We start from the raw sequence: 25,738 nt of genomic DNA, 5'->3' as shown, positions 1-25,738 counted from the left end.
TCCCCTGACCTCATCTCCCTCCACATAGAAGAGTACTTGAGCATATCAGTGCCGACAACCTAGGTTTGAATGGCCCTACCATTTCCCAGCTGTGTGTCCTTGGGCAAGTTACTGAACTGCTCCGTGCCTCACTTGCCTCATCTGTAAAATGGGGCCGATGATTGTTCAAGCCTCATAACACTGATTGGAGACTAAATAGATGTGAGTAAGGGGCCTAGGGGCTTCCCACGTCAGACCTTCTCCCTGTCATCTGCCCGCTGCCTCCAGTTCTACCAGGAACTGCAGGCCGAGGTCTCGAGCCCCCTCCTCTGTGCTCCCTGATAAGTAAATGTGACCGTAGATCATAAAACTGCCATTAACGCTGGCGGCCTCCCATCGCTGGGCGGGGCTGAGGAAGTGGTTCAGAGAAGAAGGCAGGTGTCCCCAGAATTCCTCCCTGCAGCTGCTGCTCAGCCTCGGGGGACCCCGACAAGTATGAGCCTCCGGGGCATCGGAGGAGCCAGAGGCCTCTCAGAATAAGAGAAGGCATCTATCTTGCTTCGAGGCTCACTGCCCCGGCCACCCAGGCTCTGCCTTGTGTCACCAACCTTTTTGCCTCTGTTTGAATTTCCCTCTGGGTCTGCCTTGGGCACTATCGGGTCCTGTTGTATTTCGACTCAGACATCCCTTCCTCTTGGGGGCTTCCCTGGTGGCTCAGAAGGTAAAGAATCCACCTGCAGTGCGGGAGACCTGGGTTCAACCCCTGGGTTGGGAAGATTCCCCTGTAGAGGGGCATGGCAACCTACTCCAATGTTCTTGCCTGGAGAATCCCATGGAAGGAGGAGCCTGGCAGGCTATACAGTCCATGGGGCTGCAAAGTGTCAGACACGAGTGAGCCACTAACACACACATACATCCCTTCATTTGTCCCAAGTCACCTCTGCAGCCTGAGCTTAGTACCCAGGCCCTGGCCCCTTGTCCAGCCGCCCCTTGGCACACAGGCTGTACTGCAGCCGCACCCCTGTCCCCCAACCAGCTGCATGAAGCTCCTCAGCCTGCTGGGGGCCACCTGGTGGGGGCTGGGAGCAAAGCAGAGAGAACAGCAGCCCTGGAGGCAGGCGGCTAGCCTTGCTGACCTTTATTCCATCCTTGTTTCCTGGAATAAGAATTACAGGTGTCTTATCAGAATGACTCAGGAGTCCCTGCGTGGCCCCTGGGCCATCAGCCATCCCCGCTGCAGTCGCTCTCTATGTGCTGATGGAGTGATCCAAGGGTGCCATGCCCTCCTGGAGGCTCCCTTTGCCCATGGGTAGAGATCACCTGCCGGGGCACAGTGCTGCAGGCTGGTCACCTCCCACGGGACACCTCTGGTGGAACTGCCAGCCCTCCCCCGTGTCTCTACCTGGCCCACCTCTCAGGCCTCTCACCTGAGCTCCTCATCCTTAACTCCAGGAAGTCTTTTCCGACCCCCTCCCTGCTTGGGTCCCTTAGGCTTCTGAGACACCCCTGAGAGGTCCCATGCGTCACCCTACGAGGCTACAATCTGGGACTAGCCCGGCCTGTGCTGGGGGATCGGGGTCTCCTGTCACTGAGACCCAGGTGTTGGTGGGTAAAAGCTGCGGAGTGCTGGTGGGAAAGAAGTGTGAGTTATCTCCAACTGTGGCCAAGGAGAACTGGGGTCTGTAGGAAGCTCCCCCACACCCTCGGGTGTCGTGATGAATAGGTTGGACCCTCTGGGACCCCCCAGGGCCTGGCCAATCAATGCCTCCCCTGACTGTGGGGAAATGGTTTGGGGTGTCTGGCTGTTGGCGGGTATCTGGCTCTTCTGGACCGTGCCCTCTCCTGCCCCCATATGTGGCCAGCCCGGTGCCCAGGTCTGCAGCTGCAGCCTGCATGTGGGACTAGAGTGACCGTCACGGAAGGGACCTGAGCCCGGCTCCCCTCTCATGCCCGTCTCTCCTCTCTCCCCAGGATGTTCGACGAGCGAATTTTCACAGGTATGTATGGGGACCGTCCAGTTCGTGCTAAAGCCGCCAAGCTGATGCCCCTGAGTGCCTGAGCTGCCATCACACCGGACCCTTGGGTGGGAGCGGAGCCTGGTGGTGGCTTCTGCATTCTGGGGCAGACATGGGGGCCCCCAGCTCCCAGGTGCAGACAGACTATGAGGACACCCAGCCCCAGATGTTGTCAAATGCGAACGTGTGGGAGGTCCTCTGCTCAGCTGTTAGCATTTTAAACTTTAGTTTTCAATGGTCTCCTAAGTGGGTTCCGTTCTTTTCCCTGAAGTCCAGCTAGTGAGCTCCGGGGTCAACCCAAGTTTGCATCCAGAAGAGGTGAGCCTCTTCTTGCCTCTCACGAAGAAGAGGTGGGCTCTGCTGGGCACAGCAAAGGGAGCTCGCATCTTGGGGGGCAGTGTATCGGGGTCCCTACCTCCCCCCTGCTTTGTGACCTTGGGCAAGGTCATATGGGCCTCAGTTTCCACATCCGTGAAATGGTAAGAGGTCCATCCTCTGGGCTGGTGTTCTGGGTTCCTGGAATAACTGAATGTAGAGGGTGGTCCCGTGGTACATCCTTGGGGAGACTTGGCCCCTTTCCCAAGGGCTCCCTGAGCCCCAGTAGCACATGTGCAGTCAGGGCGGTCATTTCCAGCTTCTTCTTCCTGCCCAGTCCTCTGAGATCCTTGCCATCCTTGCTCCTCGTCCCAGGAGGGGTCTCTCTCCCTGGACCCCTTCCCAGCTCGGCTGGATACGGAGACCACAGGGAGGGGCGGAGGCCAGGCCACACGTGAGAGGCGCCCCCCAGGCCGAGAAGGCTGGTGAGCCTTCTCCCTGACTGCCCTACCCCTCCCTGGCTCTCCCCACCAGGGAACAAGTTTACCAAAGACCCCACGAAGCTGGAGCCGGCCAGCCCGCCAGAGGACGCCTCTACGGAGGTGGCCCGTGCTGCCGTCCTGGATCTGGCTGGGACCGCCCGGTAAGGCCATTCGCCATCCCCACCCCAGCTCCGCGGGGAGGAGCAGGGACAGGCCAGCTCCCTCCACCTGGACGCCCCGCACGGGGCCGTCCCACACAGACACCGTGTGCGGGCCAGGGAGACTCTACAGGGACCCAGAAGGAGCACAGAGACTCCGCCAATTTTCTTCCATTCAGAGGATGCTCGTCACCCCTTGGGATCTAAGAAACCTTCCCTGCCACCCAGACTAGACCGCCGTCTGCCCTGCGTGGCCACAGGGCCCTGCACTCCACTCATGGCCTGGTCACCCTTCACCAATGTCCCCACGGAGGCCCTGGGCTCCTGGGCGCCAGGGATGGGCCATCTGTCCCGGAGTCCCCCCGTCCGGTCCGGTTCTGCCCTGACGCCGAATCATCCAACCCAGGGCCCTCCCCAGCTTCACTTTCCCCTTCCCCAGGGCCCCCAACCCCCTCCAGGCTGCTGGTCCCTACAGCTCTCAGTCCCGCCCAGCAAGCCCTGATCACACCCCCGCCCCATGCTAAGCTGTGGGGCTCCTAGACTGGCCAGACCCAGGCCTCAGAGCTGCCAGCTGGTGGGCAAGGTGGGCACCTGGAAGGTCACCCCAGGAGAGGGAGCAGGGCCTTGGCCAGGGCAGCCGGGAGACTGTTGTCCTGGGCGACGGGACCCTGGGAGTCTTGCTGGGGTGGGAGCCGGTGCGGTCAGGGGGTATGTTTTGGATTGGCAGCCGCCAAGGCCCCCTGACTGCTTGAAGGGCGAGAACGGGGGCTGATGCCATGTCGTTTCTCGACTTCCTTCCCACAGGTCAGACAAGAGTGGTCTCTCCGAAGACTGCGGGCCAGGTGAGGAGCTGGAACCCACTGTGTGTGTCTAGGGCAGTGGGTGCCTTGGGCAGGAAGCAGGCTCAGACCGTGAGCCCGGTTCAGTTCAGTTCAGTCGCTTAGTGGTGTCTGACTCTTTGCAACTGCCTGGACTGCAGCACGCCAGGCCTCCCTGTCACCAACTCCTGGAGTTTACTCAGACTCATGTCCATCGAGTCGGTGATGCCATCCAGCCGTCTCATCCTCTGTCGTCCCCTTCTCCTCCTGCCGTCAGTCTTTGCCGGAGGACTAAGGAATTTCCTCTGCTCCCCACTGTTCCCCCTTCCCAGCTGCAGAGCAGGCTGGGGACCAGGGAGGGGCACGTGGGATGCGGTGGCTTTGTGTAGGATTCTACCACTGCCTCCTCATCCTTGGCGATTCTGGACTCAGTGGCCAGGTCTATACGTTGCTTCTGTCTATAGATCAGACACCAAAGCTGACTTGACTTTCTCTGGCGCTACTAACGAGTCCCAGACAGGGGAGTGTTCAGGAGTGACCTACCTTACCGGGCCAAGTTCATGCCCCCACCTGACTGGATTCCTCATCTGCTCCTCGTTTCGCAGGAACCTCCGGGGAGCTGGGTGGGCTGAGACCCATCAAAATTGAGCCAGAGGATCCGGATATCATCCAGGTCACCGTCCCAGGTAAGGGCTGATCCTGCCGCCCACATCTGAACGTTCAGAGATGGAGCAGCTCCCAAAACGGGGGCCCTGGAACCGCCGCAACCAACATGTCCCCTCCTGGGCTGACCCACTCTGTCTCCCGAGCACCTGCCCCGGCCAAGAAGGTGTCTCCAGGCCGCTGTTTCTCGGTCTGGTCTGACCGTGAAAGGGTGCAGCGTTCTAGGTGCTTTCTGCAGCCATCCCTGCCCTCTGGGCTGGGAGTCAGGTCTCTGCTCTGACCTTCCTTAAGGTCCCCACAGCCATCACCTCTCTGGCCTGGATTCCCTGGGATTTGCGAGGCAGAGTGGAGAGAAGCAAAGGTCATCAGAGGGTCTTCCCTGGGGCCCAGTGGTTACGACGCCACGCTGCCAGTGCAGGGGGCACAGGTCCAATCCCTGGTCAGGAAACTAAGGTCCTATGTGCCACACAGCCAAAAAGTAAATAGAATGAAAAGAATTTTAAAAAAAGAAAAAAGAGAAGGTCATTGAAATAAGAAGATTTGAGTTTGACTCCAGACCTGGATCCCTCTGAGCCTCAGTTTCCACATCTGTGAAGTGGGGCATGTCCTTGGCCTCTGGAGGTGCAGTATGGGGTAAACCCAGGGCTCTAGGCCCCTCAGGCCCCGCTGACCCCTGGCACAGCTACCCTCCCAGAGTCCAAGGGGAGGCTTCCTGCTCTAAGGGTGTGCAGGGCTGGGGGTCCCTGGGGACCATGGCAGGGTGGGACAGACAGAAGGTGCTGTCAACATGTGGAGTTCTGCCTCCAGACCCTTCCCCAGCCTCTGAGGAAATGACAGACTCGATGCCTGGACATCTGCCCTCGGAAGATTCTGGTTACGGGATGGAGATGCTGACTGGTAAGAGATGGACTGGGCTCCCCTGGTGGCTCAGACAGTAAAGAATCTGCCTGCAGTGCGGGGGACTCAGATTCGATCCCTGGGTCAGGAAGATCCCCTGGAGAAGGGAATGGCAACCCACTCCCTTGCCTGGAGAAGTCCACGCATAGAGGAAACTGTCGGGCTGCAGGCCATGGGGTCGTGAAAAGCCAGACATGACTGAGCACGCACACTCACCCACTCCGACTGTGGGAGCTGAGAATAGATGCTAGAGGGCTGGAGAGAAAGACAGACACTTGTGGTGATTTAGACAAGAGGAATGACTGGGCAGGTGGAGATTAGCAGGGGGACGGCAGAGTTCTCCACGTTTTGTTTTTTTGAAAATGGTCAAAACCACAAAAAGTTGAGAATAATTCAATGAATCTCACACACTCAGCTCCAGCCATTATCAACAGATGTTATCACAGGTAATAAGAAATAGGAATTTGAACTTCTTCAGTGGTGCAGTGGTTAAAACTGCACACTTCCAATTGCATAGGCTGTGGGCTCAATCCCTGGTCAGGGAACTAAGATCCCACGTGCCATGCAGTATATCCAAAATTTTTTAAATTAAAAAAAAAGAATGATACATAGTTAACATTTTTGAAAAGTAAGTCATTAGAAAGACAAATAGTAAATTATACAAGGTTTGCAGATCTGGTGGAAAATTATATTAGTCCTTCCATGATTTGAGTTTGGAAAACTCTGTAATAAGGGCTATAGGGCCAGGGCAGGAAACTTTAGGAAGAGGGCTGGAGTTTGTTATGTTACCCTTGCGTGTGATGTCTAGTGTGGGCTTGATGGGGGGATGGGGTGGAGGGGGATGTTACTTAAGGACACCATGCAAAAGTATAGTAGGTGTATTTCAATGAACAGTGCAAACAAAAAGCTCATCATGTTCAGTGTGAGAAGCAAGTGCAGAAAGATACGGACAGTATAGCAGTTTTCCAAATTTGAAATGTAAAAATAGTATCGCAAATGTTTTATTAATATTTTAAAAAATCATGTGCAAATATGACAAAATGCTCACATATACTCATTCCGGCTGGTGGCTCCATGAGAGTTGGTTACCATGCTCTGTATGCCTTACTGCACTTTTTAATTTTCCCCTACCAAAAATAAACAAACGACTAGAAAAACAAATAAGGTTTCCTACAGGCCCAGATGGGTGGTGGCAGAACAAAGGCAGGGCGTCTCTGCTGCTCGTCTGCTTCCATCTTCCCTCTCGGGAAGAACGGGATGGAAACAGGGAAGAGTCCAGAGCAGGAAGGAGGCATCGCGGGTCCCCAGGTCTGCTGTGGGTGAATGGGTCTTCAGGTAATACCCGCGATGCACTGTCTGTAGGATGTGAGAAGTCACGGCGGACAAAGATGGGCTGACAGCAGACTTGGAGATGACGCTTTGCCCAAAGCGAAGACAGGTGGACTGTGCCTTTGTACCAGGCACAGTTCCGGGGCGGATGTCTACATGGGCAACTGTGAGCCCTCAGAAAGGCCCCCCTGTGGGGCCAGCCACAGGAGTGGGTTGACTCATTATGCCATCAACATTTCCAACTGACCCTGGGCTGGCTGGAGAAGCTCCTTATGACTTTTATAAACAAAAGGATTTCGACTCTAAACAGTTTTAAGCAGTGTTTTCAGTTTAAATGAAGGTAGTTGAGGACTTCCCTGGCAGTTCAGTAGTTGAGACTCCCCACTCTCAGTGCAAGGGGCACGGGGTTGACCCCTGGCTGGGGAACTGAGATCCCACATGCTACTCAGCACTGAAAAAAAAAAAAAAAAAGTTATTTGAATTTCAAGCCAGAAAACGGGGCTCCAGGCGGATCCCAGCCTCCACATGGGGAAGATTTCCCCCAGTGTGCTGGAGGGCTCGGTCCTTCCCTGAACGTGTATCAGTGAGACCTTAGGCAGCAGGACTATGCAGATTGCAGATCCCGGGGGAGGAATGGTCCATCCATCCAAGAATGATGTTCCCCGTGGCCTTGACAGACTGGAACACTGCACTGAAACGCACAGGACAAAGTCACAGCCCCAGGATGTGTGTTGTGGGTTGCGTCCACTGAGGACCAATCTCTGAGATGGAGCCTAGCGTGTGGGGTGTTTTTTAGGGGCTGCCCTTGGGATCAGCACCTGGGTAAGGCTGGGAACAGAAGCAGGGGAGGGGACAAGGGAGAAGGCAGGAAGCAGGGAGCTGTGTGTGTGGAGCTGGGGGCTGGGCTGGTGATCCACCTGGTCACCCTCCATCACTGTTTCCAGGAATTGATGTCAGCCCTCGGAACTGCCTGTCTAGGTGGAGTCAGGTGGGCCCAGCATCCACTGCCCACAATGTACCTGTTTCCCTGACGACAAGTTTAGTCCTAAAGCTCTGGCCCTTTTAAAATCAGGGGCTGAGCAGAGATGAAACCTTCCAGAACCTTCGGGGTTGAGCCCCAAGGCTCCAGCTCGTCTGGATCCGAAAAGCAGGCTCCCTTTGTCCCGCATCAAGAGAGTGGGGCCTTGACCACGTCATGGGAGCTCTCCCTGTCATGAGAGTCCCTGCACCCGTTCTCATCGAGCATCCTCTCCACCAGCTGGCCGAGAGCAGACCCAGGATCCACCTCCTCCACCCCTCCTCCTCGGCCCAGCCTTGTGGGCTGAAAAGGGCCGTCCGAGGGCTGGCCCCTTGGCAACACAGGGCAAGCTTCCTAAGCCGCAGTTCCCTTCTGGCTGTTTCAAGTGTTGCAAACCCCGGTGCCTTCCTCCAGTGCTGGCACGAAAGAGTCGCTGCTGATGGAGGTCCCACCCCGGCACCCCACTCCTGTCTGCACTTGTATCTCATCTTCCTGCCAAAATCTGTCATCTCTTGAGTTTGCAGCCACCCTTCCCACACACACAGCTCCCCTCTCCCTGCCTATGTCCCTCTCCTTCCTGGACACTTGGATCCGACCCACGTATTCCTCTCCTCGGCTCCCCAAGGGCAATCTCCCCCCTCCCCCTTACAGCCTAAGCCCTAACCTCCCATATTGTTCCCTGTGCTGTGTCTTTGCTGCCTGTTGGACCCACATCTGGGGACAAGGTTGAGTCCTTGCCAGGGTCAAGTCACCTTGTCAGAGGCCCCGGAACCTTATGACCTTAGATAGCTTCACATCCCCATCCCCTTATCCGTCTCCATTTTTAAGATTTTTTTTTTATACAGACCATTTTAAAACCTTTACTGAACTTGTTATAATATTGCTACTGTTTTATGTTTTGGATTTTTGGCCATGAGCCGTGTGGGCTCCCTGATCAGGGATCGAACCCACAACCCCTGCTTGGAAGGCAAAGTCTTAACCACTGAACCCCCAGGAAAGCCCTGTGCCTCTGTCTGTCTTTATGGCGTCGCTGCTGTCTGACATGACGTGTTGCGTCTGGCGTTGTGCCAGGAGGACAGGCGTTGTCTTATTGCTGCGTTTCCTCTGTTCCTGGAGCAGAGCCTGGAGGCAGTGGGAGGAAAGATGGGGTGGCGTGGGCTGGTCTCCAGGCCACGCATCCCAAAGGTGTCCGGTCTCGAAAGCTCACATGGAGGCGAGGGTGGGTGCTTGTACATAACTGGGGTCCCTCATCCCGTCTGGGGGTCACCGTGCCATGCTCAGGACTCGGCCTGCACTCCCTGCCTGTCTGACCTCACTTCGGAGGTGCAGAGATGATGACTGTGGCTGCACGGCTCCCTCTTCTCTTTCAGACAAAGGCCCCGGAGAGGACCCTCGGCCCGAGGAGAGGCCAGTGGAGGGTGAGGCACTGTCCGCTTCCCACTTCTCTCTCCCTCCCTACCCAGGCCTCCTCCCCTCCCCATCCGACAGCTCCCTTTTTGTCTCTTCCAGACACTGGGTTTGGGGGTGGGTGTCCTATAGGCTACTTGAATTGGGAGGTTTATAGACCTGTTTTCTAGAACTAGGAAGTATGTGGTCAGAGGTAGGAGCAGCTGTTCCTGGTAAGAGAAACTGTAAGACTTTATTATTTTGTTCTATATACACCCTACTTCTTTCCAGAAAGCTTTTAAGGCTGAGGTCTGAGCCTAGTCTTCCTGAACACGTCAAACTGAGGCCTGAAAGCACAAAATTGGCTTTGGGTCCAATAGACATGTTCAATCTCAGGAACATGGCTCATTCCCAGCTTGCAAAGAGTGCGAGTAGGACAGACAGGGAGGTCAAGGTGAGGATGGGGCTGTGTCTGCCCCTGAGATGGAATGGCTGGGTGTCAGAGGAGAGGAGTGTCTCTCCCAATCCCAAACGTGGGGAGTGTGACTATAAAATTTTAACAGAGATCTACTGCCACCTGGTGGCAGAACACTCAATTTGCAGGCCTAGTGTACACACACTGGTCAAGTCACTGTGATCAAGTCGACTTCCCAGGTGGCTCAGTGGTCAAGAATCCACCTGCCGATGCAGGAGATGCAGGTTCAATCCCTGGGTCAGGAAGGTCCCCTGGAGAGGAAATGGCAACCCACTTCAGTATTCTTGCCTGAAACATCCCATGGACAGAGGAACCTGGTGGGCTACAGCCGAGGGGGTACAAAGAGTCGGGCATGACTGAGCATACGTACATACATACATAAGTCACCGTGCTAGTCTAGAGTGGCATTCACATAGAAAGTCCCATGGTTATCCTTAGGCCTCAGAACCTTCCACTCAGGCCTGGTTATGCCCCAGACCCGATTTCACAAGCAGATATTTGAGCCCAGGAATTGTGGACCTGTCTGCAGAGAGGCCACTTCTGAGGAAATAGGTTACCTGCCATCACCACCCTTCCCCTTTCCAAGGTCTCAGCGTAGGGCATCCTTGGTGCCAGCAGAGCTGGGACACGAGCTGAGAAGCAGGGTCCTGCTGCCGCTGGGGAGGCTCAGCAAACTGCCCTTTGCCTTCCAGACAGTCACGGCGACGTGATCCGGCCTCTGCGGAAGCAGGTGGAGCTGCTTTTCAACACGCGATACGGTGAGCGAGGAGCCAGGCAGGGTTGGGGGTATCTGGGTCTCCCTCCAGCTGCCCTGTTATCAGAGGGACTGACCCCCCCATCCCAGCTGCTCCCTGAACAGGGAGGAGCTGCGGGGGCTGGAGCACTGCAGGTGCTGCTGCCCAGCCCCCTCCTCAGCTCCAGACATCCTGCCTGGGAAGACTGAGGCACTGCTGGAGAACCCCACCCTCTGAAACACAGCACCGCTGTCTCCTCCATCAACACACTCACACTCACGGCCTGCCTTAGCCTCAGCTTGGAGAGGCTGCTGTGTCAGCTGTAACTGCCCCTCTGTCCCCCACAGACACCCTCATTCAGGGTCCTCAGGAGGATGCACGCATGACAAGATCTTTCCTGCTAGAAAGGCAGGGGAGAAGCCTGCTCTTCATTCAGCCCCTGTGGTTGGCCAGGCGCTGGCAAGGTGCTTTACACACCTTCTCCCATCCTGTCTCACAAAATCCCTGTGTCCTAATGCCCATTTTACAGATGTGGAAAATCGAGGCCTGGGGAAGTGCCATGGCTTGTCTGAGGCCCCATGACTAGTGAGTGGTAGTGCCTGGCCTGGGCCTCAGATCTCTCCAGTTCCTGAGGTGTGGCGTTGGACCACACAGGGGGTTAGGGTTATTTATGGTGGTAGGGGGACCTTCCAGAGGGCCTTTCTGGCAAGTGGACTTGGGTGGAGCTGGTACCAGTCTCCTGCACTGCCAGAGCATGAGGGCATAGACTGAACGTAAGATTGAGGGTCCCACTGACTTGGATTCCCATCCCCGGGACCTGAGGGACCCTGGGACCTGAGACAAGTCACCTCTCTGGGCTCTGGGACGCTTACCCAAAAGACTGAGGCTGACGGTACTTAACCTCTCAGGAGGGTCAGGAAGGTTCAGCTGAGAGCTAAGTTTCAAAAGGGCTCCGGCCCCCCCATGCAGACATGGGAGGTGGGAATCGAGGCTCGTGGCCCCGTAGATCTGGATGGCCCTACAGCAGCCGTATCTCTGCAGCCAAGGCCATTGGCATCTCGGAGCCTGTCAAGGTGCCCTACTCCAAGTTCCTGATGTACCCAGAGGAGCTGTTTGTGGTGGGGCTGCCTGAAGGCATCTCCCTCCGCAGGCCCAACTGCTTTGGGATCGCCAAGCTCCGGAAGATCCTGGAAGCCAGCAACAGCATCCAGTTTGTCATCAAGAGGTAAGGCCCGGCAGGGTCCACAGAAGCCGCTTCAGGCTTGCCCAGCACCAAGGAGAAGTACCAAGTAGCTATTTTCCTCTAGATTGGGGAAGGTGCCTTTTTTTTTTTTTTTTTTTTTGGATGATAGGGCACTAGATGAAGTTTGGCCTCAGCTGTGCAGGTACAAGTTTGCCCAGCCCCAGCTGAGGCCTGAAGGACCTAAAGCAACCAGATTGATGCCCTCTCAGTCCCCAGGAGAGCAGTCCCCAGCTTGCCTGGATATAAGACAGGGATATGCCTACTAGCTTGCTCTCCTGGACCATTCTGAGCGTCCTCTGGGGGTTGGAGGCATCTGAATTGACAATGCCCCATTTTTCCTGGATTGGAAAATCAGGCGTTGGCATTTCAGGTTTCTTCTGTTTCCTCAAGCATCTAGTTTTCATCAGTGAGGACCTAGAGAGCTCCATTGTATCCAGCCTGTGTGCCCAACTGAGATATAAAGTCCCTCTGGAGGAGATGAAGGCAGCTATTGAATTTTTTAAAGAGGAGGGAGGGCCTGGGGGTGACCTGTTTTGCTCTTCTCTGTGTTACGGGGGTGTCTTGTAAACTTAGGTCTGGTTTGGTTGAAAGTAACAAGAAAGAGGGGATATTTAAAGCTTTGCTCTGCCCAGGGTAGTAGATGGCCCCCAAATTGGGAGACTCAGGGTGTCCTTCATGCCTGGAGTGGCAGGCTGGCATTGGGGTGCCGGGTAAGGAGCTCTCTTGTGGAGCCTGGCTTGCACCAGGTTAAGCAGGAGGGTGGTACTCCAGGTACAGATATGAATATGTGGTTCTTTCCTTCTACAAATACACCTTGAGTGCCCACCATGTGCCAGCAGGGATTCATCAGTGAATGCCCCTGAGTCCTGCTGTTGAGTTGGCTGACCTCATCAAATAAAATCCCAATATAATATCAGGTAGAGATAAATGCTGTAATGCAGGTTAAAGGGGCAGAGAGGGGCAGGAAGAACCAGTCAGTGGAGGGGACATCAGAGCAGAGACCTAATGAAGCAAGCCTTGCAGATATCTGGTGGAAGAGCACGGAAGCAGTGGGAATGACAGGTGCAAAGGCCTGAGCCAGGGACATGCTTGTGCGTTTCAAGTCTAGCCAGGTGCCGCTGTGACTGGTGCGGATTGAGCGAGAGAAGAGTGTGAGTGGCGAGGCACAAGAGGTGGAAAGAGCTGGATTATACAGGGTCTTGGGCTGGCGTAAAGGGTTTGGATTTTATTTCAAATGTAATGAGAACTCATTGGACAGTTTTGAGAAGGGTGGGACCAGTAAGGAGGCTGTACCTGGCCCTGAAGACACAGTGGCATCTTGGACTCAGTAAAGGTGCAATGGTGAGAAGTCATCAGATTCAGGCAATGTTTTGAAGGTGGAGCTGGTAGAATTTGCCAGTGTATATGACGCAGTGTGAGAGGAAGAGGGGCTGAATGACTGAAGGTGGGGGACTGAGCAGCTAGGATGCTGGTGATACCGTTGTCCAAGATGCCGATGATGAGGTTGGAGGTCAGAGTCAAGAGCTGAGGGACTTTCCCTGCAGTCCAGTGGTTGAGACTCCACACTTCTGATGCAGGGGGCACTGGTTTGATCACTGGTCTGGAAACTAAGATTCCACATGCCACACGGCATGGCCAAAACATTTTTTTAAAAAACGTAAGAGTTGGATCTGACTTTTGTTATGTTTGCAGTGTGGGGGAACCTTGCAGAGAGGGATGGCAGGTGGATTACAGGGCTCAGACACAAGGGAGAGGTCGGGGGGCAGACAGAACGTGGGAAGTTGTCAGCATCCAGGAGGAACATAACACGTGGGGGCGCCACTTGCCTCATCCATCCCCTCAAACTGAGAACCGGAAGCACTTGGGTGGCTCCCACACTCCTGGGTCTGAGTCTGGCTCTTCCTGTTCCTCCCCTTGACCTTGGGCAGGTTGCTCAGGTGTCAGGTGGGACACACTGTACCGTTTATAGGGTGGCCCTGAAGGTCAAAGCTTAGCAAAGGGCTTGTCACAGTTAAGGTGGTTTGGAGTTTTTTGGGGTTTGTTTGTTTTTTTAGTCTCAGATTTATTGAAGTTTAATTTTACCCTTTTTCAATGTACAGCTCTTTGATTTTTGGCAAGCTCATACAGTCACATGACTACCCTCAAAATACAAAGCAGGACTTCCCCGGTGGTCCAGCGGTTAAGACTCCATGCTACCAACACAGAGGGCGCAGGTTTGAGCCCTGGTTGGGAAACTAAGATCCCACATGCTCTGTGACATAAGCAAAAGATTTAAAAATCAAATAAAAATGTTTAAAAAGATACAGAAGCTTCCCTTGTGCCCCTTTGCCGGCTACCACAGCTCCTGGCAACCACTGATCAGTTTTCTGTCATTTTGCCTTTTCCAGAATGTCATATAAATGGCATCATGCACTGTGCATCTCACTGGGTCTGCCTTCTTTCACTCAGCTTTTGAGACTCATTCATATGGTTGCCAGTATCAGGAGTTCATTTCTTAAAATAAATATATATATATATATACCAGATTTTTAAATGAATTTAAGTAATCCCAGTTTCCTGAATGCCAAGTGAAAAAAATGATTCAATTAGAAAAGAGTGATTAACTTTGTCCAGTGGAACCTTTGGGATGTTAGGATTAAGGACTAGTTGGGGTGATTGTAGGAGATAATTGGAAGAGAGAGATTGAGCACTTGAATATATTTATTTTATTTTGGTATTCCTCCTTTTGAAAAATTAACTAAGAATACTATTGAGAATATTAGTAAAAAAAAAAAAAAAGCCACTTCTTAGTGATCTTACTTTTAAAAAGAGTACATTTTGGATGGAGATGTAAATGTTCTGAAATTAGCTTCCCCGTTGGTGCTCGTGGTAAAGAAACACCCTGCCAATGAAGGAGACGTGAGAGATGTGGGTTCAGTCCCTGGGTCGGGGAGATCCCCTGGAGAAGGGGAGGGCAATCCACTCCAGTATTCTTGCCTGGAAAAAACCATGGACAGAGGAGCCTGGTGGGCTGCAGTCCATGGGGTCACAAAGAGTCGGGCACGACTGAAGCAACTTAGCCTGCATGCAAGCATGGCTGCATAAACAACTTTGGTGAATATACTAAAACCTGGGACTTCCCTGGTGTCCCCTGGTTAAGACTCTGAACTTCCAATGCAGGGCGCACGGGTTCAATTCCTGGTTGGGGAACTAAGATCTCGCTCCTGGCTGGATCCTCAGAGTCCAGCACAGCTGCCGGATCTCACATCCCCAGATCTGTCGGCAGGACCCTGCCTGGGCACAGGGACCCCAGACCTGGACTGTCCAGAATCAAGAGGGCCCATTGTACAGATGTGCAGACTGAGGCCCAGAGGGCAGAGGTGGGGGGCCTCGAGGGACCTTAGTGATAGCCCCTCTTGTGTTTCACAGGCCTGAGCTGCTCACGGAAGGAGTCAAAGAGCCCCTCTCGGACAGCCAAGGTACCCTGCCCAGGGTCACGGGCTGGGCTTGGGAAGGGTCCCAGGCGTCTGCCACCACCCCTCCTCCTGCTTCCTCCTTCCTGGTTCCGTCTCCCCTGGCATTCCCCCACCACCCTCCCCACCAAGTTTGTCCCCACCAGATGCCACCTCTGTCCCGGGTCCCAGGAGCTACCCGCTCACCCTGGCTTCTCTCCCCTCCCCCAACGCCCCCAGAGAGGGATTCCGGGGACCCTCTTGTGGACGAGAGCCTGAAGAGACAGGGCTTTCAAGGTAAGGTTGCAGCTCAGGATGGGGTCCCCTGTCCCAGTGCCATGACCTTGACCTGGCCTTGGAGGGCCAGGCTGGGGGTGGGAGGGGCTGGCTGCCAACCTCAGGGCCCCCCGAGGGGGGTGGTCTGAGCCAGGTGGGAGGGCAGCCAGGCAGGGCTGTAGTGTATAAGCTCTAGGGAGAATCTCCGCCAGGCATCTAGGGATTCAGGGGACGGTGGGGTGCGGGGTGAAGGAGCCGCTCGCTGTCAGTCTGGGGAGGCAGCTAACCTGCCCGCTTCGTGTTAGGCAGCTGGCCATGCCCTTCGTGCTTTGAAATCAGAGGAGAGGAGTTGCCAAGGGCAAGGAAGATTCTCCTGAAAGGGAGGATTGTGGCCTGGCCGAGGAGGGGTGGAAGGACATGAGTGTGGAGGGAGAGGGGTGGAGGATGGGGCAAAGCCTGAGCTCAGGGCTGAAGGGGGGACCCTGGGTAAGAAACAGAGGGTCGGGGAGGCTCCGTCCCATCCCTCCCAACAGTAGGGTCTGGTAGGACTACTCTGCCTTTGGGTTGAGATCAAATCAGTGGGCTGCCCAGGTGGCTCAGCGGTAAGGACTCCGCCTGTCAATGCAGTGAACGCAGATTCACTCTCAGGTCAGGAAGATCCCCTGGAGGAGGAAACGGCAACCCACGCCAGTTTTCTTGCCTGGGAAATCCCATGGACAGAGGAGCCTGGTGGGCTATGTACAGTACACAGGGTCTCAAAGAGTTGACCATGACTGATCATGCGTGTGTGTGTGTGTGTGTGTGTGTGTGTGCGTGTGTGCGTGTGTGTGTGTAGCATCAGTGGGGGCTGCTGTGACTGAGAGCGGCTCTGCACGTGCACGTCAGACCAGCTCTGGAGAGTGGCTAGAAGTCCCCCAGGGTGGGTGTTCCCCAGATGGGCCCTGTGACCCTAAGGAGAAAGTGGGGTCAGCCAGACCAGAGACAAGAAGGGCCGGCCCCTGGGGGTGGAGGAGCCTGGGGACCTGAGCCCCAAATCCCAGAGCGGCGCCTGCTTACCACCAAGCCTCTCTCTCCTCCCCAGGCCAGAACTTTCTGTGATGGGAGAGTCGAGTCTCTCACCTTACCCCATGGCTGTTCATACTCAGCCCTTTCAGCAAACTGGGGTCCAACTACCCAGAGACCCATCCCCTCCCTCCAGCCTCCCCCCACCTCTCTTTGCCCACAAGGCAGTGTCAGGCTCTAAACTCCCCCAACATCCGGGGGCCTCGTGGCAGGTGGACACATGGGCTTCTTAGCAAATACCCTCCGGGTGAGTGAGCGAGTGACCGTGGGAACTGCCAGGCTGGCTCCCTGGCTCCACGGGGTCATGGTCAGTGACCTCAGGTCCCTGCTTAGCCTCCTGTCTCCCTGCTGGCCCTGACCGAGGCCCCATTCCACTCATCGCGATGCAGGGATGCTCCCCTTCGTGGGGTCTCGCCCCTCCAGGTCTGGCTTATTGGTGTGGTTTTCAAATGTCAACAGTTAATTTCCGACTCATTGCTGTTGTCGCAACAGCGTGCATCCTTCAGGAGCAAACACACGTCCCCGTCAAGATGTTAGTGCTGGAGTTCTCCGAGGGGCCCCTCCAAGGAGCTGATAATTGCCCAAGAAGGAGTTTCCCATAATTAGAAAATCATATTCTGTGAAAGTCATCAAGTGCCTTTTCATTTAACAGCCCAAATCCGTAATTGTTTTTCACTTGGCAGAAAATTATGACGCCAGACTCTCGCGGATCGACATTGCCAACACGCTGAGGGAGCAAGTTCAGGATCTGTTCAATAAGAAATATGGTGAGCCCCAGGGTGCCCCAGCCAGAAAGGAAGAGAGGTGGGGCCTTGGTCTCCTCTGGGAAGACCGCTCAACCCGCATGCAAACATTTCTTGAGCACTGGGACTTCCCTGGCAATCCAGTGGTTAAGACGCCACACTTCCAATGCAGGGGCCTCAGGTTCAATCCCTGGTCAGGGAACTAAGACCGCACGTGCCATGGATGTGGCCAAATATCACTACTACTGCTACTACTGCTAATAATAAAACCATTGGATAATTCAAGATGGTAAACGTTATGAGATGTGAATTGTGCCTCAGTAACACTGAACAGACAAGCTGAAGCAGTGGCGCAAACCAGGGGTGACATGAAGACTCAGCAGTTCTATCCTTAATGAATGTGGGGCTCTGAGTTTCCTAGGAGCCAGAGCAAAAAGGGAAATGAGACCAGTTATACCATTCTGATGCAAAGAGCTGACTCATTTGAAAAGACCCTGATGCTGGGAAAGATTGAGAGCAGGAGGAGAAGGGGATGACAGGGAATGGCATCACTGACTCAATGGACATGGGTCTGGGTAGACTCTGGGAGTTGGTGATAGACAGGGAGGCCTGGCGTGCTACGGTTCATGGAGTCGCAAAGAGTCAGACATGACTGAGTGACTGAATTGGAACTGGATACCATTCTCAGTGTCCACGAGATAAAAATTAGTTTATTGCCCAGAAAAAGTTCAGCTATTTCTCCTTGTCCAAGACGTGGGAGATTCTGCAGGCTTGTCTTCATAAGCGGGCTACCTGGGACACTGAGCGGTGTCCAAAGCTTGGTCCAGGAGGATGCTTCCGTGGTGCACCCTGCCTAGCCAGGGAGCCGTGGATGTTCATGTTAGCCTGACGGCAGACAGCAGCTCAGCGTGGGTCAGCAGTGGGCTCAGGACAGCCCCCAGGCTGTAGGACAAAGTACAGGCCCTGGGATGGACATGCCCCTGCCCTCTGCAGAAGGTGGGCAGCGGGAGTGAGGCTGAGCCCCGGATACGGAAAGAGGGCCCTGAGGTCTGAGCCACACCCTGGCTGGCTTCCCTGCTTCTACATGCGATCTGCCCTCTCGGGCCAGGCCGGTCCAGAGCCAGGGTGAGGCGGAACCTCACTGCGGGAGGAGGGTCAGGCATTGTAGGGAAGGACCAGGTGTGCCCACAACGTACCATCTGCAAGATGGCTTTCAGATTCTCGAGCTGTGAGGCTGACACATTAGGAGCGGTCTTCTCCCCAGCAACCGTAGCCACACATCCCCTGCCTGTTCCTCAGCCCGGCTTGGGCACAGACCCACTCCCCCAGCCCCCTAGGCCCCCCACTTCCCGGTCCCCTACTGATGGTGCCTGTCTGTAGCGCTGCACGATACCCCCCATGCCCCCATGTGCAGGGGTGTATCACACGTATATGCGGAGCACCCCTGGCTGCTGACAACACACCAGCCCTGCCTGTGGCTCCTGACAACACTTCTCCGTCCCTCTCCTCCGCAGGGGAGGCCTTGGGTATCAAGTACCCTGTCCAGGTGCCCTACAAGCGGATCAAGAGTAACCCTGGCTCGGTCATCATCGAGGGGCTGCCCCCGGGGATCCCGTTCCGAAAGCCCTGCACCTTTGGCTCCCAGAACCTGGAGAGGATCCTTGCAGTGGCTGACAAGATCAAGTTCACCGTCACCAGGTACTCAGGAGACAGGGGAAGAGAGAGGAGGCAAGGGCCAGGCGGGGCCTCGCGTCACGGGCCCTTGGCCTGGCCTTCGGGTGATCCTGCCCTTCCGGTGGGACAAGGCGGCTTTCCCAGCACCACCTGGATCCTTTCCCAGCAACACCTGGATCCTGAAGGTTAGAGGAGGGGGCCCTGCAGGCCAGCTGGGGTGCAGAGAGCCCCACAGAGATGAGACTAGGTCCCCCGCCCCCCCATACACCATAGCAGGGGCAGCCTTCATGGCCCCCGTCTCCCTGCCTCGGTGGCTGCTCGCTGCACTCCTGTTCCTCCGGGAGAGAGACCTTTGGCCCATGTCGGGGAGGAGACAGAGACAAGAGATATGCATGGTGCTGAGGAGCCGGCAGGGCGGCGCCAGCGGGAGACCCTGCTCACCTGGCGCACAGCAGCCCTGCTGACTGTCCCGGTGTCCCAGGGGCCCGTGCGCACAGGGCCCCAGACATCCTGTTAACTGCAATTTCTGGGGAATTCCCTGGCCGTCCGGGAATTAGGACTCGGTGTTCTCACTGCCAGGCTCCGGGTTTGATCCCAGGTCAGGGAACTAAGATCCCACAGGCCACACCATGCAGCCCACTCCCCGCCCAAAATTGCAGATACTGGTTTAGCTGGTCCAGGGCAGGCCCCACACATTCCTTGCAAGCTCCCAGGCTCTCCCCTGACACTCCTGTCTCTATTTCTTTTCCAGGCCTTTCCAAGGACTCATCCCGAAGCCTGGTAAGAGGCGCTGGCTATGGGAGGGCCACTTGGTGTAGGGGGCAGGGGCGGGCCACGGTGCTAGGGGCAGAGGCCAGAGTGAAGCTCACTGTGGGGCGCAGCTTCTGGGCCCCTGGAGCAGGAGTCCCGCCATGTCTGCCCTGGGAACTGGCCCCGGGGTGGGGGAAGCAGGAAGGAAGGTCAAGTTAGAACCGGGACCCGGTTCCTGTGACGCAAAAAGGGATGGTGGTGGGACACAGGTGACTTTTAAGCTTCACCCAGCCAGGATTCAGGAGGGAAGGGCCCCGCTGGGTCAGTGACCCCCAATTTCCCCCATGAGGGGCCTTGCTGAGCAGATAAGGTTGATGGCAGGTGGGTTCCTGCGTGGGAACCTGTGAGCTTGGTGGTGAGATGTGGGTAAGCGTTTACCCACTTTGTAAAATGCATCCACTCCCATCCATCCTCCCCCAGGCTATGTCCTGGCCCTCCCAAACCCTGAATAAGCAGAGGCTGTCCCCACACAGGTGACATGACCCCCCGATCAGCCCCTAGGGATGGCCCAGGCCTCCAAGGAGGTGGCTGCCTGTGCTGAGCCCAGAGCCTTGCTGCCTCTCCTCTCCTACGCAGAGCCACTGGCAGCCCCAGGCCCTTGGGGAGGCTGTGCTGGGAACATAAAGAGCCTGCAGTACAGGAATCTGAGGGCTTCTCTGTTGGCTCAGTGGTAAAGAACCCGCCTGCAGTGCAAGAGATGTGGGTTCGATTCCTGGGCCAGGAAGATCCCCTGGAAAAGGGACTGGCTACCCACTCCAGTATTCTTGCCTGGAGAATTCCGCGGACAGAGGAACCTGGTGGGTTACAGTCCATGGGGTCACAAAAGAGTCAGACACGACTTAGTGACTAAACAGCAACCGGAATTTGATGTTACGGCTCTGGCCACGTCACTCATCACCCGTCTCTGTGCACCCTGACCCTCTTGCCTGGGCCTGTTCCCTGCACCCCGGCCTGGCTTGGTGGGCTTCTGGGAGGGGGTGACCTGGAGGGGTCAGACTCACAAGGCGTATAGTGATGTGGCAGCTGCCATTGGCTGCAGGGACCGCCAGGAGGAGAAGCAGAGGGAGGGGTGCTCGGAGAGGGTTTCGGGAGAGGAAGGCTTTGATGGGGCCTCAGGAGAGCCGGACTGGAGAGCCAGGAGGAGAGGGAAGGAGAAGCAGGTGGTCGGATGGGTGAGTAGGAGGGGTCCAAGGCCCACGCCCAAGGTGTTTTTCTAGAACTCTCAGAGGTGCCATCAGATGATGTCAGTAAGGTAGAGACAGTGGCCCTGGAGGAAACCTTGCCAAGACGTTTCTGGGCATCAGACCAAGTGCAGACCGCTTCACCTGGGTCCGTTTTACACGTGTTTCTAGAGGTCTTTCCTGCCATTGCCAGGCAGTGTTCTGAGTACCGTGGTTACAGCAGTGGACACACACAGGGGGCATCTCGTTTACTCCTTCCATCTGGGAGTTTGGCACAAAAGCCCATCTTTTAGGGGGAAACTGAGACTCGCATCTTAGCGAAGTGCCTGCATCACGCGGCCAGCAGGTGGCCCGGCTGGCTTCTGGGCCTGTGATCTGCAGCCGGTCGCCCCCACGGGGAGGTGGGGCCTGTGGCTGCCGGGGTCTGCAGGACAGAACACGGAAAGGAGGGCCCAGGTGCTCGTGAGGACATCACAGGCCTGTGGATCCCCTTCTCATCACATTCCCAGGCCCATCCCTGCCCTGTGACAGGCCGCCCAGCTGGCTGTGGACCTGCCTGGCTCCAGGGCCGTGGCTGGTGGCCTGTGGTCCACTCGCCTGCCCCGAAGCAGGGGCCCCGCAACCCTGTCAGCACTTGTACCACTGAGTCAGCTTCAAGCCGCTGCCCGCCCCGACTTCCGTTTCTGCCCGTTAGGTGTCCGTGCTGGGCAGTGTCTGTCCTGCTCTTGCGAGCGGCGGCCGTGGGAGTGGGCAGGCCTCCCTCTGCTGGAGAAACACGGCGAGCCAGTCCATTGGCCTCCCCGCTGCACGCCCTGTGCTGCCCAGGGCTTCCTACCCAGGCCCTGTAGAGGCCTGAAAATACAGCAGCTCCGGGAGCATGCATGTGTTTTATTGAGTTTGAAAATGAAACAAGAAAACGTCATTTCTGACCCCTGATGTGTGCTGGACTACAAGTTCAGCGCTTGGCCCAGTTACCTTTTTCTGTCCCTTGCCTGCCCCCTGCCTTTTTTTTTTTAATGCGCTGGGTCTTCACTGCTGCGCATGAGCTTTCTCTAGTTGCAGCGAACAGGGCCTCTGTGGTGCGCAGGCTTCTCATTGCAGTGGCTTCTCTTGTGGAGCACAGCCTCTAGGGCTCGTGGGCTTCAGTAGTTGCGGCGTGCAGGCTCGGGAGTTGTGGTACGCAGGCTTGGTTGCTCCGCGGCGTGTGGAATTTTCCCTGACCAGGGATCGAACCCGTGTCCCCCGCATTGGCAGGCAGATTTTTTATCCACTGTACCACCAGGAAAATCCTTCTGTCCGTTTTTTATGGATGAAGAAATAGGCCGAGGGAACATCGGTGACTTTCCGGGGATGCCAAACCCGTTAGGGGAGGAAGCATTGACCCCACACCTGGCTCCCTGCTCCATCTGATGCCAGGCAGGTAGCACGTCATTCAGAGCAGCCACCAAATAGTGGCAAGTCGGGGTTTGGGGAGAAACGCTGAGGGCAGAGAGGCAGCCTTCAGCCTTCGCCTCCTTCTGGGGGTGACCTGTTCCACTGACCACGGCTCGCCCTCCTGCAAGGGGGTATTGATGGTACATCTTCCTGTTTGAGCAGCTTCTTGAATCCCAGCCTTTATCCCGTGGCAGCCACCTGACCCCCATTTCTCTGTGCCAGTCTGCCCACCTGCCCATCAGCCTTCCCCATAGCCCCTGCGTGTGTAGAGAAAATGAGTGTTAGTCACTCAGTTGTGTCCAACTCTTTGCAATACCATGGACTGTAGCCCGCCAGGCTCCTCTGTCCGTGGAATTTTCCAGGCAAGAATACTGGAGTGGGTTGTCATTTCCTTCTCCAAGGGTATCTTATCAACCCAGGATCAAACTCGGGTCTTCTGCATTGCAGACAGATTCTTTACCGTCTAAGCCACCAGGGAAGCCCCTGGGAAATGCTTTCTCTGCCCACATGGTACAGGAGAGGATGGCAGACTGCCTGGAAGAGGAGATGGGAATGTGGCGCTGGCCCCAGGCCTCGGAGAGGGGACTGCCAGCGCCTTTCCAGGCATTGACTCCCTGGGCCAGGTGTCAGCCTGCGCTTACTCATGCCACTCGTCACACTGGGCTGGGAAGGTGTCCAGGCTCCCAGGGGCCTCCAAGGGTTCACCAGAGGTCACTGGGTGCCGCTCCTGCCCCAGAAAGGGCTGTTCCCAGACTGTCGGACAGTCACGGAAGCCTGGTACGGGCCAGCTCCCGGGGTTCCCAGGGGAATGGGAGCAGGAGATCGCGTCTCGAGGGAAGGCGGAACGGCAGCAGGCGCCAGAGCCTGGAGGAACCGGGGCTGTACCAGAGGCAGGAGCCCGGCACATGGAGGGGTGGCAGATAATGTGTTTTGGGGTTGGGGGCCGAGGCGGTGTGGGGGCCGTGGGAGAGCGCAGGCTGGCACACAGACAGACCCAGGCTGCAAGCCCGGACCCCTCTTACTAACCATGTGACCCTGGGATCCTTATTTCTCATCTCCAAGCCTCTACTTCCTCTTCAGTGAGATGGAGTTGGTCATACCTGCTTCCCCAGGTGATCTGGGTAGCTGAGTGGTGGGCAGCGGTGGGTCAGCCGTGGAGGATGGTTTCCCCCTGCTGATGATTCAGAGAAGTATTTGTAAAGCTGCCAGGTCTGGACCAGCTGCGATGGGAAGGGCTCGGCCAGTGGGGTTGGCAGGCAATTTTGTTATTCCAGGGGGTCAGGAAGGCTTCCTGGAGGAGGTTCTCTCTCTCTCTCTCTTCTTTTATTTTGCTGTGCTGGGTCTTTATTTGCTGTGCGTGGGCTTTCTCTATTTGTGGCGAGCAGAGGCTGCTCTTCATTGGGATGTGGTGGCTTCTCTTGTGGAGCACAGGCTTTAGGCGAACGGACTTCGGTAGTTGTCGCTCGAGGGTCCACACCTCGGGCTCAATCACCTTGTGGTGCGTGGACTCAGTTGCCCTGCAGCATGTAGAATCTTCCCGGACCAGAAATAGAACCCGTGTCCCCTGCATTGACAGGCGGATTCTTAACCACTGGACCACCGGGGACATCCATAAATGGCTGTTCACTTTTATGATGATACATTTCTTCCAGATTTCCCCCCAAGCTTATTAATTGTATATCTTGTGCTTTCTATAAACTTACAAACACATATGCTTAAAACATAAGCATTTTCCTATCTCTTTAAATCACTTTATAATGCTCTGTCATCGAGGTGCATTGTAGTCAAATGAGAGCCCTGTCCCCCAAGAGTGGACAACGGGCAACTCCTCACACCATGGCCACCTAACATCCGCTCATCCGATGGTCTGCCGGCTACCAAGCCTTCCCATACCAACACATTTGACCTCCTCCCTGTCCCCATAACCAAACCTACAGGAGGAAACAGGCTCAGAGAGGTTAAGGAGCTCACTGGCGGTCACACAGCCCACTCCCAGGCTCTTCCCACCGCACCCCCCCATTCACACTAGGCAGGTCTTTGCTGCCCCCTTCTGGTTATCAGCATCTATAACATTAGTCCTGTCTAACCCTTTAGGCTCACAGTCCTCTGAGCTCACTTGTTTGCACAACAACAAAACATAATTGAATGTCTGCCTTCTCTATGCCAAGCGATATCTGGGAATACAAAATAGGAAAAAACAACTCTGCCATCATGGTGCTTATATTCCAGTCAGGGAGGCAGATAACTAAGGACAAATAATATATTCAGTAGTGGTGAGTACTATGGAGACAGATGCAAAAATAGGCCTTTCTTTCAAGAGCACAGTTTTAGAGGCTACCAGGAGGAAAGGCCTGAATGAAGAGAGGGTATAAGCCGCGTAGAAGTCTAGGTCAAGACATCCAGGGAGAAGAGTCCATCAGTGCAAAGGCGCTGGGGCCCTGGACATATTTTGAAAGTAGGGTCAACAGGATTGCTTTTTTTTTTTGGCCAAGCCTCACTGTATGCAGGATCTTAGTTCCAGGGATTGAACTTGGAAGTGCGAAGTCTTAATTATTGGACCACCAGGGAAGTCCCCCAGCAGGATTTCTGAGTGTGGATGAGGGGTGTGGGAAAGAAAGATCAAAGATGGCGTCAAGACTTTGGAGGAGAAGGGGAGGTAGGATCTGCGTGGTGGGCAGATTTGACACCCAAGTGGATAGGTTGGGAAGGCAGTTGGATCTGTAAGCAAGAGAGAGTCCCATTTGGGGGGAGCGTGTGACTCAGGGGCAGAGCATTCAGCTGCAGAGAGTCCCACTGGAGACACGTGTATGTCAGTCCTGAAGCTGGATCATAGTGGTGTTGGGCATGGACAGTCATGAGGGCTCCGAGGATGAACCCTGGGGCCCTTTGAGAGCAGAGGAGAGATAAGTGAACCCCCCCCAGAGGGTGTGAGTGACAAACCGTTGAAGAAGGAAACAGATCACCCGGGGCCAGAGCTGCTGCAAGGCCGGGTGCGCACCTGAGATGGGCCGTGGGATGGAGCAGCCCAGGGGTCCAGGGGCGGCGCGGTCAAGAGCAGTGTCAAGGAGGGCAGGGGACCTGATTGGAGTCGTGAGCTCTGGGGGAGAACGAGAGAAAAGACGTGGAACTCAGCAGGGTCACGGGAGAAATGGGGTAGGAGCTGCAGGGTGAAATGGGATTTAGCAGAGGGATTTGGAGATTGAATAGTGATGGGGTGATTTTTAGAGGAATGAGTGACCTAGTGGCAGGGCGGATGGGGAGGTGGCCAGAGGAGGGGCATCCCCCTGAGAACAGGAAGGGTTTGGGGGATGCTGAGACCACGTGCCAGACAGAGCCCTCTGCCCAGAGAGGGACAGGGGAAGGGTGATAGGGACAGAAGACTGTCTTGGGGGGGAGGGGTGTGGGAGGAAGGATTATTGGAGTCAGGGTCCTAGGGGAAGGACTGGGGAGATGGGAAGGACCAGTCCCAGAAGAATGTATGACCTGGACACTGTGGAGAGGCCACCACTGTTGATGACCAAGAGGTTTAGATGTGGCTGGAGGGAGGAGAGGTCGCCAGGACAGGGAAGGTCAGGGGCTCAGAAGGCATTTCTGCCAGCAGGTTGATCCCCAGGA

At 55.7% G+C, this 25,738-nt stretch overlaps 1 protein-coding gene across 3 annotated transcripts in view; it reads left to right on the top strand.

The window, feature by feature from the left end:
• GTF2IRD1 (GTF2I repeat domain containing 1) overlaps positions 1 to 25,738 on the top strand; it is a 116,307-nt gene that overhangs the window by 63,164 nt on the left and 27,405 nt on the right. Inside the window, exons 10-22 of one of the 3 annotated variants that reach the window (XM_018040881.1) lie at positions 1,951 to 1,976; positions 2,844 to 2,952; positions 3,754 to 3,791; positions 4,373 to 4,453; positions 5,238 to 5,327; positions 9,045 to 9,092; positions 10,228 to 10,293; positions 11,311 to 11,494; positions 14,921 to 14,970; positions 15,184 to 15,240; positions 16,965 to 17,048; positions 18,539 to 18,722; positions 19,450 to 19,478. In XM_018040881.1, the coding sequence (XP_017896370.1) occupies positions 1,951 to 1,976; positions 2,844 to 2,952; positions 3,754 to 3,791; positions 4,373 to 4,453; positions 5,238 to 5,327; positions 9,045 to 9,092; positions 10,228 to 10,293; positions 11,311 to 11,494; positions 14,921 to 14,970; positions 15,184 to 15,240; positions 16,965 to 17,048; positions 18,539 to 18,722; positions 19,450 to 19,478 (1,046 nt within the window). The remainder of the gene's footprint in view (positions 1 to 1,950; positions 1,977 to 2,843; positions 2,953 to 3,753; positions 3,792 to 4,372; positions 4,454 to 5,237; positions 5,328 to 9,044; positions 9,093 to 10,227; positions 10,294 to 11,310; positions 11,495 to 14,920; positions 14,971 to 15,183; positions 15,241 to 16,964; positions 17,049 to 18,538; positions 18,723 to 19,449; positions 19,479 to 25,738) is intronic. The other 2 variants (XM_018040882.1, XM_018040884.1) reach the window with 2 other exon arrangements.

This window comes from Capra hircus, chromosome 25 (genome assembly GCF_001704415.2).
Source record: "Capra hircus breed San Clemente chromosome 25, ASM170441v1, whole genome shotgun sequence".
NCBI lineage: Eukaryota > Metazoa > Chordata > Mammalia > Artiodactyla > Bovidae > Capra > Capra hircus.
Note: the sequence above shows the minus strand (reverse complement) of the source record. Positions and strands in the feature narration are given on the sequence as shown.